General features: G+C 41.2%; 1 protein-coding gene across 1 annotated transcript in view; it reads left to right on the top strand.

The window, feature by feature from the left end:
* The first annotated feature begins 4,590 nt into the window (after positions 1 to 4,590).
* MMRN2 (multimerin 2) overlaps positions 4,591 to 12,021 on the top strand; it is a 34,027-nt gene continuing 26,596 nt past the window's right edge. The window contains exon 1 of the mRNA XM_070945888.1: positions 4,591 to 4,890. Within this exon, the coding sequence (XP_070801989.1) occupies positions 4,658 to 4,890 (233 nt within the window). The 5' untranslated portion in view covers positions 4,591 to 4,657. The remainder of the gene's footprint in view (positions 4,891 to 12,021) is intronic.

The raw sequence follows: 12,021 nt of genomic DNA on the forward strand, positions 1-12,021 counted from the left end.
AGGAGCCTGTTCCTAATGTGCGCATGCGCAGAGCTGCCAGAAGGCAAGGACAGTTAAAACTAAAGGGACGACTCAGGAGTAAGGCCCGGAGATGATTGGCCCCTCCCATAAGGCTTTAAAGAGAAGCAAAGGCACGTGGGCCCTTTGCAGGAAAGCAAGTTGTTAATTCTGTTCCCAGTCGGCATCTCTGCTTGATTCTGGATTCCGTGTGGCTTTGCCAAGTAGGTCTTTGGCAGCGTGTCAAGGGAGATAAAGGTTGGTGATGATCCCAAAGGACTTCTCCCGAAGGACTTTTTGCAACTAATTGGGACTCAGCTGTGAATGAACGTAATTCACAGCTGTTGCAGTTAATGAGGTTTTTGGGATTACTCGTATGTTTTAATGACTCAGGAAGCCTAGGTCACAACAGGTAGTCCCAAAGATGCTTTTCCCAAAGGCAACTGGGATTTCTTGGTTTTTCTTTTTTCCTTGAAAATCTTTCGCTTCTCATCCAAGAGAAGCTTCTTCAGTTCTAGAACTGAAGTAAGAAGTGAAGAAACTTCTTGGATGAGAAGCGAAACGTTTTCTAAAGAAAAAAATCCAGGACGTCTAGATATCTTTGGGAAAAGGACCTTTGGGATAACCATGACCTGGATGACAAGAGAATCTCCATAAACACTCACGGGCAGGTACAGCACGGAAGTGTTCTGCTTTCTCAAATGTTGACATCCTATGATTTTTCTGATGGTCTCCTTCCAAAATACTTGTCTCTGCTTAGCTTTTGAAATCACAGCTGAGATTGTGGTTGCCCATTGGAAAAAAAATTGCAATATGGCAACACTCATTCTGACATGTGGGAATCACCCTATCACTTTCCAGGTATTTCCAAAATGACTTCATGATCTGCTCTGCATTGTTCCCACTGTTTCTTGGATGGAAAGCTGGAGATACTGAGATATGGAAATCTGGATGAGATATGGAAGCTGGAGATATTTAGATATGGAAAGCTGGATGAGATATGGAAGCTGGAGATATTGAGATATAGAAGCTGGACATATTGAGATATGGAAAGCTGGATGAGATATGGAAGCTGGAGATATTGAGATATAGAAGCTAGAGATATTGAGATATGGAAGCTGGAGATACTGAGATACTGAGATAAAGTCTTCCAAAGCTAAACTTGACTTCTGAGGACCATATGAAAGCGTTCCCCATTACTGCCTTCCAGTCTAGCCTTGAGTCCCCACATTTCCAAGTATTAAGTGGCTCTATCTCTTTTAAAAAAAAATCTGGAAAAGATCCAGATTATTAAGGAACCCTGTTCTAACATCATCCTGCTTTCAAAATGGAGGACCTTAAGAAGGAAGTGGAGACATCTTTGAAGTTCAGATCCCAGAGGCTTCTGGAGATGGTTGATCTATTTTTGGGTAAGTCTATACGTGCATATAAGAAGAGGATGTTTGCTTCCGAAAGCAACTTACATCGGATTTTCTATAAAACCTAATTATAGAAATTATATTTTGTTTTCATTCCACTGGAGAAAAACAGTTAAGAGTTTGTTGATTTAAGAAAACACATTTGAGGATGTGCAGTGCAATGCACCTGATGAAATGCCTCCCTTCCTGAGTTAAAGTCATATCTGAGCATTTAAAAGAGCACTCTGGAAATAAAACTATGTTTTAGCATTTATTTAAAGAGGGGAGTGTATCTCCTGTGTTAAAAAAAGCCAAAATTTTTGCACATTTGGCATCTCTGTTTGGCCACTTTTACTGCCATAAGGGTCTTATTTTGCAGAAATTACTCTTCACCATTATCTTTTGAGTATACTTTATTTGAATTTAAATGTTGCTAAAGGACTTGGAGAATCTCAATTAATGGAAATGTTGCTTTGCTTACTGACATGTTAAGGTGTTTTTTCTATATTAACACAACATACTATTATGTTAGGTACAGTACATATTCTACATCAACTAAAAAGAGAAATTTACTCTTTTGTTATTAACACGGAAAGCTAAGAGTAAAAAAAAGTGTAATATAAACATCTGTAATAGTTTCCTTTTTCTATCAATGGCCTTTGGCTTCCTTCCTTCCTTCCTTCCTTCCTTCCTTCCTTCCTTCCTTCCTTCCTTCCTTCCTTCCTTCCTTCCTTCCTCCCTCCCTCCCTCCCTCCCTCTCTTCCCTTCCCTTCCCTCCCTTCCTCATCCTTATGACCATTGCAGCATACCCATGTTCATGTGATCAAAATTTGGACACTGAAGAACTGACACATATTTATGACTCTTGCAGTGTCCTGGGGTTACGTCATCACCAGTGGTGGGATGCTGCTGGTTTAACAACCGGTTCGGTGAGTGTGCGCTTTGCGCGTGCCTAAGGCGCTTGTGCGCCGCACTGAAAATGGAGCATTTAGAAGCTCAGCTGCTTACCTTCCAAGTCAACAATGGTAAGTAGAACAGCGGGGGGGGGGGAATCAACTGTGCTGCCCGACTGAGATGAGCTACAAAGCTGGAAATAAAGGACAGGATAGAGCGGGGGCGGGTGGGTGGGGCCAACTGATTGTTGGCGCTACCAGTTTGCTCAAACTGGTCTGAACCGGCTGAATACCATCTCTGCTGATCACCTTTTGCGACATTCTGTCAAGCAAAATCAAAGCGGAAGCCAGATTCACTTAACAACTGTGTAACTAATTGTGCAGTGATTCACTTAACAACTGCGGCAAGGAAGGTCATAAAATGGGGCAAAACTCCCTTCACAATTAGCAATAGAAATTTTTGAGTAGTCGAGGTCTACTGTACTTCAAATATTGATCAACACTTTAACATTCGTAAAATTCGGAGATTCGTAGGATTCCCGACCTGCGTACCTTTCGTCGTGCCCTAAAAACATTATTATTCCAACAAGCAGGGCTGGCCTAAATAATAATAATATTTTACTATTTTAATGGGTTATTTTATTAGAGTTTTCGGCCAATTTATTTAATTGTTTTAAATTGCTTTTAATTTTTATATTGTCATGGTTTTATTTCTGGCTGTACACCGCCCTGAGTCCTTCAGGAGAAGGGCGGTATAGAAATTTAATAAAATAAAATAAATAAATAACAACACATTGGTGCCAATCAAGTACAGAATTCTCTTGCAGTGTTAAACCCTCGGAAGCAATGCTCTGTAACTTAGCTCCACGTTTGTTTATGTACATTATTAATTTTATCTCTCACCTTTCTGCTTCTATAACCAGCTTGCAATTAGACAAGACTCAGTCTCCAGCTTTTGGGGTGCAAGGCATCTGACCCCTTGGCTTGAGAACTTAACAACAACAACAGAATTGGAAGGAGGGACCTTGGAGGTCTTCTACTCCAACCCTTGCTCAGGCAGGAAACCCTATTCCATTGCAGACTAATTGTCGTTCAATCTTTTCTTCAAAACTTTCAGTGTTGGAGCACCCACAACTTCTGAAGGCAAGCTGTTGCACTGGTTAATTGTTCTAACAATCCCGAAATTTCTCCTTAGTTCTAGGTTGGTTCTCTCCTTGAATAGTTTGCATCCATTGCCTTCTGGTGCTTTGGAGAATAGTTTGACTCCCTCTTCTTTGTGGCAGCCCCTGAGATATTGGAACACTGCTATCATGTCTCCCCTAGTCCTTTTTTTCATTAAACTAGACATACCCTACATGGCTTAGGCCCAGGGTACCTGCAGGATCATCTCCTGCCATCCTCCCATCGTCCTGTGCACTCCCATAGAGCGGGAGTGCCGTCAGCCAGACAATGTAAGCTGGCGACCCCCAGGGGGAGAGGGTTCTCTGTGGGAATGCCGACCCTCTGGAATGGGCTGCCCACCGGCCTTAGGACAGCCCCTGACCTCCTCTCCTTTCGCCGCGGATTGAAGACGTGGCTCTTTCATCGAATGGGCTGATCCGCAGGGGTGATTTTTAAATAATTCTAATCAATTTTAATTGGATTTTTAATGTTTATGTAGTTTTTGTTCCGTTCTTTTGTAAGCCGCCCTGAGTCCTTCGGGAGAAGGGTGGCATATAAATTACATAAATAAATAAATAAATAAATAAATAAATAAATAAATAAATAAATAAATAAATACCCAATTCCAGCAACCATTTTTTTACAGTATATGTTTTAGCCTCCGCTCCCCTAATCATCTTTGTTGCTCTTCTCTGCACTCTTTCTAGAGTTTCAACGTCTTCACTCGCTTTAGAGAGCTAGACTTGCCTTGTAAGTCTCTGCTGCCAAGTGCCAGAATATTTTTTACGACATTCATCTTGGGAATCTGCTCCAGCCCTCAATATTTACTTTTCCTTGCCTGCTAGTTAAAGTTAACATCCTTTTCCTGTATGAAGGCAGCTGATAAAAAAAATGGGCTGTGCTGCTCTGTGTTTGTTGATAAGCCCAAAGAAAGTCAAAAGTAAGATTTGCCCCCTCGAATCAACTGCGGCTCCTTCCCTAGACTTCACATACAACCATCGCTCACACGGAGGTCCTCTTCCACATTGTCATCTGACCCCTGACATTTCCATCAGGGCTGGGAGGGCCAACACGATAAGTTTCCGCCTTTTGTTAGCTGTGCCATTCCTTGTTCCAAGGTTTCAGTTAAAGAAAGGAGACAAGGCAGGTTGTAAGAACAGACCGATCTGAAGATCAGAGAGGTTTCAAGGAGTTTGAGAAGAACCGAAGATGCTAACGACACTCTTACTGCTTTGTGGGGCCGTTGGGCTGCTGAAATCAGACGCACATTCGAGGCATCCTGGTTATCACCATCAGAGGCCAGGGCCAGAAGTTCCTCAGATGTCTGCACCTCCACAACTGTCTTCTCCAGTGGAAGAATTCTGGAGAAGAGAGTCCATCCAACACGAAACTGAGGCAGAGATGGAGGAGCCTTACCCTGCAAGTCATGAATCCAGAAACGAGTAAGTATTTTTTCCAAAAAAGAATCTCCATTGTATCCATCTGCAATTGTTGCAATAGTATCCAACTCTTCATTCTGGAATTATAAAGAGAATAACGCAGGAAACTCTCTATCATTTAATCAGTGGAACAACTTGCCTCCAGAAGTTGTGAATGCTCCAACACTGGAAGTTTTTAAGAAGATGTTGGATAACCATTTGTCTGAAGTGATGTAGGTTTCCTGCCTAAGCAGGAGGTTGGACTAGAAGACCTCCAAGGTCCCTTCTAACTCTGTTATTCTATTCTATTCTATTCTATTCTATTCTATTCTATTCTATTCTATTCTATTCTATTCTATTCTATTCTATTCTATTCTATTCTATTCTATTCTATTCTATTATTTCAGACAAGTGGCAGTCCAGTCTCTTCTTAAAAAACCTCCAGTATTGGAGCACCCACAACAGGGTGGACTTAAATATCCTTTTTTGGGGGGGAGAAAGCACGCTGTTAATTCCAGAACTTGGATTGCGTTTCATGTCCATAGAGTAAGTACAAACATTTTGTAGTATGTCAGTCTTTTCATTTTGTAACCCTATTAGAATCCCAAAACAAAAAGATAGGGACCCAGATCTAAATCTCTCATTCTCAAACTTTTTTTGTGCTGCTAGAGACCATCTGCATATTCTTGGTGGAGCTGGCAAATTACTGAAGAGCATCATTTTCTGTCCCACAATCAAAGCACACACCTCATTCAAGCTGTAGTAGGCATAGAACTCTCTGCCTTCCCTGACCAAATGCCAGCTAGACACTACGATATCCATCATCCTTGATGAAGGCACTTAAATGCTACTTAAGTGGGGACATCATTGAGAAAGTCCATTGCTGTCTTCAAATCCATGAAACACACCTTAGATTTATTGATTTGCATCGAATCATTTTTCCTTTCACTCACTTATTTATTTAGTTTGTGGACTTACCTACAAAATACAGGAAGACATTTTTAAAAGGGTTTTGTTGTTCCTGAACAGCCAATTAAAAAAAAAATGGAAAAGAGAATATGCAGTTAGGGCTTTAAAAAAATAATAATCCAGGAGTAGTTTCTTCTTTTTCCTCGATCAGAATTTGGCTTCTGGTCGTAAAGATAGCAAAGCGGAATCTGGCCACTGCCAGAGATGTAAAATTGTATTGATCTGCCAGCAGTGGTTGACTGTAGAAAAATGTTTGTTTGTCGTGAGAATTTCACTAAAAAGGGGTACCATGTTCCTGTTCCTTATATCTCTGTAGAAGAGGCAGCATAATAAAACATGGACATCTCCGTGGTCATGTGGCATGACTCAATGCCAAAGGCACACGGAACGCTGTTACCTTCCCACCAAAGGTGGTCCCTATTTTTCTACTTGCATTTTTTTTTACGTGCTTTCTAACTGCTAGGTTGGCAGAAGCTGGGACAAGTAACGGGAGCTCACCCTGTTACGCGGTACTAGGGATTCGAACCGTTGAACTGCTGACCTTTCATTCATATTACCTCCTATTGCAATATTTAGTGAACATGTATTCATCTCTTGCCTTGAATTCAAGGCAGCTCACAGTGAAATAGGAATGCAGGAAGAAAGACAGATCCAGCAAACGACAGCAGTGTGCAAGAGTGTAAAAAAAAAACACGATTAAATGAGTTAAGATATGTGGGATCTCTGAACTGAGAAAAATCAAGGACTTCTGTATCTCTCTGATTTGAAGATTGACGTGCATATTACCTTTTGTTGATGTCAGTGGAATTTCACAGTGCTCAATTATGGGTCTGCAGACTGGCTGAGTCAAATTATGATTGTCATATTGGCCAGTCCTTGCCCTAGATGCCTTTGATGGGAATGTAAACAGGTTTCTTCAGAGTTTTCAAAAGAGTACATGCGCTTTGTGTACTTTTTCTACACTGGTTGTCTATGTCACCAGGACAAGACAATCCTTCAAGGAATGGAGAACGTGAGTCTTTGCACTGCATTACTTCTATCTCCATGTTTCCTGATTGCTTATTTGTTCCCTCTTACTATCATTAGTTATTGTACCTTATGATTCTTGGTGAACGTATCTTTTCTTTTATGTACACTGAGAGCATATGCACCAAAGACAAATTCCTGGTGTGTCCAATCACACTTGGCCAATAAAGAATTCTATTCTATTCTATTCTATTCTATTCTATTCTATTCTATTCTATTCTATTCTATTCTATTCTATTCTATTCTATTCTATTCTATTCCATTCCATTCCATTCCATTCCATTCCATTCCATTCTATTCTATTCTATTCTATTCTATTCTATTCTATTCTATTCTATTCTATTCTATTCTATTCTTATGTTTGGAGGACTTCAACCATAATGTTTGTGGTAACTATCTCTTCTTCCATTGTACCAACTCCTTGATGTCCCTTATCCTCTGGGCTGAATCCCTGGAGGAAGACACAAGAAGGATCAGACAAGTCATAGCAATTGGGTCTTCTTTTTGGTTAACTCTCAACAATTCTTGGTGCACTCTTCTTGGCTAAAAGATCGGGGCAGGTTGGAGAAGTAACAAGGAGGTTAGAGACCTTGGTGGTAAGCAACGAATCTCCTCCTGGAGTGTTGGTCTTAGCAGGCATTTAATAGCTGAAAAAAAAATGGTAGGAACTATGGAGCCCATCTTCCTCATTTACTAGGACCACTAAGAATTTATAACACTGTATTTCCAGAACTAAAGGTAGAGAAGAAAAATTGTGCAGAGTTATCTTCAAGAATCCTAAAAACTGTATATTTGAGAGATTCTGAGCACGTCCACTGGTTCCTACCTGATAAAATATAAACAATCTTGAGGAAAGATGGATGAATGTTTTATAACACACTTCATTACCAGGCTACTCTCGGGAAACAACCTATTTCTCTGCATTTATGGTCTGTGCTGCTAATGCTTTTGTGATTTCACTTTCTTCTTTGATGGATATAAGGGGCAAAACCAGAGAGAGATTACTTGCTTTCTTATGCTCCCTCCCTCCCTCCCTCCCTCTCTCTCTCTCTCTCTCTTTCTCTCTCTCATCCCAAATTCTTGCAATACCACTAACAAACCTTGCTATGATGCTGTCACACCCATTTCACGAGTTGCAGTGGTTGTCAATAACCTTCTAGTTGTAATTCATGGGTTTTGTCATCCTCCATGGTGGGTCAGTGGCTGAGCTTGTCAATCAAAAGGTCAGCAGTTCAGCGGTTCGAATCCCTAGGGCTGCGTAACGGGGTGAGCTCCCGTGACTTGTCCCAGCTTCTGCCAACCTAGCAGTTCAAAAGCAGGTAAAAAAGGCAAGTAGAAAAATAGGGACCACCTTTGGTGGGAAGGTAACAGCGTTCCGTGCACCTTTGGCGTTGAGTCCTGCCCGCCACATGACCACAGAGATGTCTTCGGACAGCGCTGGCTCTTCGGCTTTGAAACGGAGATGAGCACCGCCCCCTAGAGTTGGGAATGACTAGCACATATGTGCGAGGGGAACCTTTACTTTACCTTATAAAAGCTTACATCGTGAGGTCCTGGCTACTTGAGGGACCATATATTTCCTCTGGTTGCTGCCCAGTCTATGTGATCCAACAGAGTCATCTGCATACCAACTGGGTCATCTGATGTGATCCCAAAAGTGTGTCTCTCTAGAACAGTACCACCACCCTCCAAGATTTAAATAGGGCCTACTCTGTTCTACTTCAAGAAATCCCTGAACTAGTTCTTCTTCTGACTCTTAGATAAGGGCAGATGATGTTAACCCTTCAATGTTGGCCAGGCCAGGAAACAGACACAACAAGTGGCCATATTATATAGGCTATAATAACAGGATCTCAAAAGTTTGACACAGTTTCTCTTTTTTTCCCTTCTATCTCTTCTACCCAAGAGTGGGGGGCAGTCTTGAGGGTTTTTTCCATCATGGTTGTCCCAAAGGTGCTTTTCAAAAGGCAACTGGAGTTTCTTAAGTTTTTCTTGAAAATGTTTTTCTTCTCATTAAACTTCTCATTAAGAAGTTTCTTCAGTTCTGGTTTCTTTCTCACACTTATTTGTTCTCCTCTCTTTTCTTTTCTTTTCTTTTCTTTTCTTTTCTTTTCTTTTCTTTTCTTTTCTTTTCTTTTTTGAGGCCATCTGTGTAGTTTCCTACAAGCACAAGATCCCATGGGATCATTTCTTTCTCCTCTTGCAAACCTAATCATCCCCCCCTTTTTTTAAAAAAATAAATTTTATTTCTTTAAAAAAGTACAAACAGACGATTTATCGACAAACAGATCACGGTGAGAACATTACACAATACATAACATTCAATCTAAATAAACAGATAAAAAATAAAAATCTAATCTAGCATTGTCCTCTCTTTATTCTATTATCTAACCAAACATACCATAGGTCCCAGCATTGGAAATAGGCAGAGTCTTTTTGATCTCTTAAAATTTTAGTTAGCCTACTGGCTTCTGCACATTCCATGATTTTCCCTATAATCATATCTTCAGATGGTAGATCTTTACCCTTCCAGTTTTGGGCGAGGCATATTCTAGCCACAGTTGTGATATAAACAATCAGATACCATTTGTTAGTGCCTATTTTATCTGGCCTAATGTTTAATAAGTAAAATTCAGGTTTCAGTTGTAGTTTGTAACCAGTAATTTCTAACAACCACCTCTGAATGAGTTTCCAAAATTCAGTTACTCTGGGGCAAGTCCACCATACATGAAAATAGGTCCCTACCTCTCCACACTTCCAACAATTTGGGGAGAGTCCAGGAAACATCTTGGATAGTCGGGTGAGAGGAAGGTGCCATCTGTATACCATCATCCCCTTTTAGATATCTGCAAAAAATCAAAATCCATTCCTGGTATCTCATTTTGTCTCATCTCTAAATTATTATTCAGTATAATTGTTGCCCTTGACATTAACCTGTGTTGGTTCTTTGCAGATTTTTTTTTTTTTTTTGCAATGTGCAGCATTAAAAAAGCCCAAGATTGTTTTTGTTATTTATTCTTTTCTGATGACAAAAGTTGCCTTTCTCTGCACAGTAATCAAAGAAGCTATAATTGATGGTATCCTCTGTGTGTGAAATTCTTTACAGGTTTTCATGATTAAACAGTCCCACATTTTATTCATACATTTCTTATTCCAAAAACCTACCATTCTGCATGCATAAAATCTAAGCAGCTAAGCAATCAACACAATATATGAGCAATGACACTAACATAACCATCCAATCTTCTGAAGATCTTTTCACAATCTATTGCCTTCCAAATTATGGTTCTCATCAGTGGTGAAATCCAATTTTTTTTACTACCCGATCTGTGGGCGTGGCTTGGTGGGTGTGGCAGGGGAAGGATATTGCAAAATCTCCATTCCCTCCCCACTCCTGGTGGAAGAATATTGCAAAATCTCCATTCCCACCCCACTCTGGGGCCAGCCAGAGGTGGTATTTGCCGGTTCTCCGAACTACTCAAAATTTCTGCTACTGGTTCTCCAGAACCTGTCAGAATCTGCTGGATTTCACCCCTGGTTCTCATCAACTCCAGCCCTCATGGTTAGCAAGCAACCATAGAGAGTATTTTAACTTACTGCACCTGTGTATGGTTTGCCAATTGCACAGTGGCAGATAGGATAGCACTCCAGAGGGTTAACATCATTGCCCAGAGCAGGAGTCTGCAACCTTAAACACTCAAAGAGCCATTTGGACCCGTTTCACACAGAAAAGAAAACACCGGGAGCCACAAAACCCTTCCTGTGTGTGACTATTTCTTCAGCAGCCACAAAACTAGCACATGTAGTTGAATTAAATGTTCCGTTTTCTTCTGAAACTTTTCTTTTCTTGGATTTATCCATGGTTGGCCTACTGGGGGTTGAAAAGCTCAATAAACCGCATGTTGGCAGGTGTCGGATACTGGTGGTTGTGATGCATATTTTGAGTGACAGGGAACCACAGCAGAGGGGTCAAAGAGCCACATGCAGCTCCAGAGCCGCAGGTTGCTGACCCCTGGCCCAGAGGATCATTGGTTGCCGTCTCCCCTCCTTGGAAGAGCTTTATAGCTCCCGCTGCCTTAAGAAAGTTCAAAACATTCTTAAAGATCCATCTCATCCTGGGCACCCCTTTTTTTTGAACTATTACCATCTGGCAGACGGTACAGGATAATAAAAACAAGGACAAACAGGCTGACAAACAGCTTCTATCCCAGAGCAGTAACTATATTGAATTCTACCGTATAGTGCAATATTAATGCAATATCAGGGGTTTTCAATTCAATTGTATAGAATGTGAAGGTGGTGTGTTTTTATATGTATAATGTACACCGAAGATGGCATTTAATTTCCTTGTACGAGGTGCAGTGACAATAAAGTAAACAAAACAAAACATGGAAAGTGTAGTCCAAAACAACAGGGGTGCCAGCTTGAGGGACGCTAATAGAAACTTTCTTGCTTGCATTTAACCACATGGTCTCTTATTGCTCAGATCCAGCAAGGTGATCAAAGATGAAACTAGTCTTCTGATGGATCTGCCCTTTAGGATGTTTGTTTAGGACCACTGGCTAAGCTGCATGCACCTTAGATAGAAATGCATAATTGCAAATGGGGTGCTTGCCAGAGGTGGGATTCACTTACCTTCCCTACCGGTTTGCAAATGTGAGCACGCATGCTCCTATGCGCATGTGCACGGCCTTCCGCACATGCTCTTTGCTCGCGCATTACATCCGGGCGGGTGGGCGGAGCCTCCCGCAGTTGCCACTACCGGTTCGCCCAAAACGGACAGAAGCAACTTCTGGTGCTTGCAGTTAATTCTGGATAAGAGGCAGAAGCTCCAGGCTTTTTGTTTATGGGACTCTTCAAATTCTTTTCTTGGATTGGCATCATCGCGTGAAATAAGTGCGATGATCTAAACGTGGCTTTTCATATATGAACATGGTGACGATGCTGAAATGGCCTCTCATGTAGGCGTGTGTAGGCGTGAGAATATAATCAGCGGAAACAATTCAATGGCCAGATGGATCCATCAACCAGCCCTATATAAATAAATCCGACCTAAGTCCACAGTTTCCCATATAAGGTCATATATAGCATTATCCTACCGACTGTAATCTCACCGCAGGTGGTTGAATGTATAGCTGCAGGAGGAGAAGGGATGTCCTA

The sequence above is a fragment of the Pituophis catenifer genome, unplaced genomic scaffold (genome assembly GCF_029215685.1).
Source record: "Pituophis catenifer annectens isolate HBS135680 unplaced genomic scaffold, rPitCat1.0.hap2 SCAF_6, whole genome shotgun sequence".
Classification (NCBI taxonomy): Eukaryota; Metazoa; Chordata; class Lepidosauria; order Squamata; family Colubridae; genus Pituophis; species Pituophis catenifer.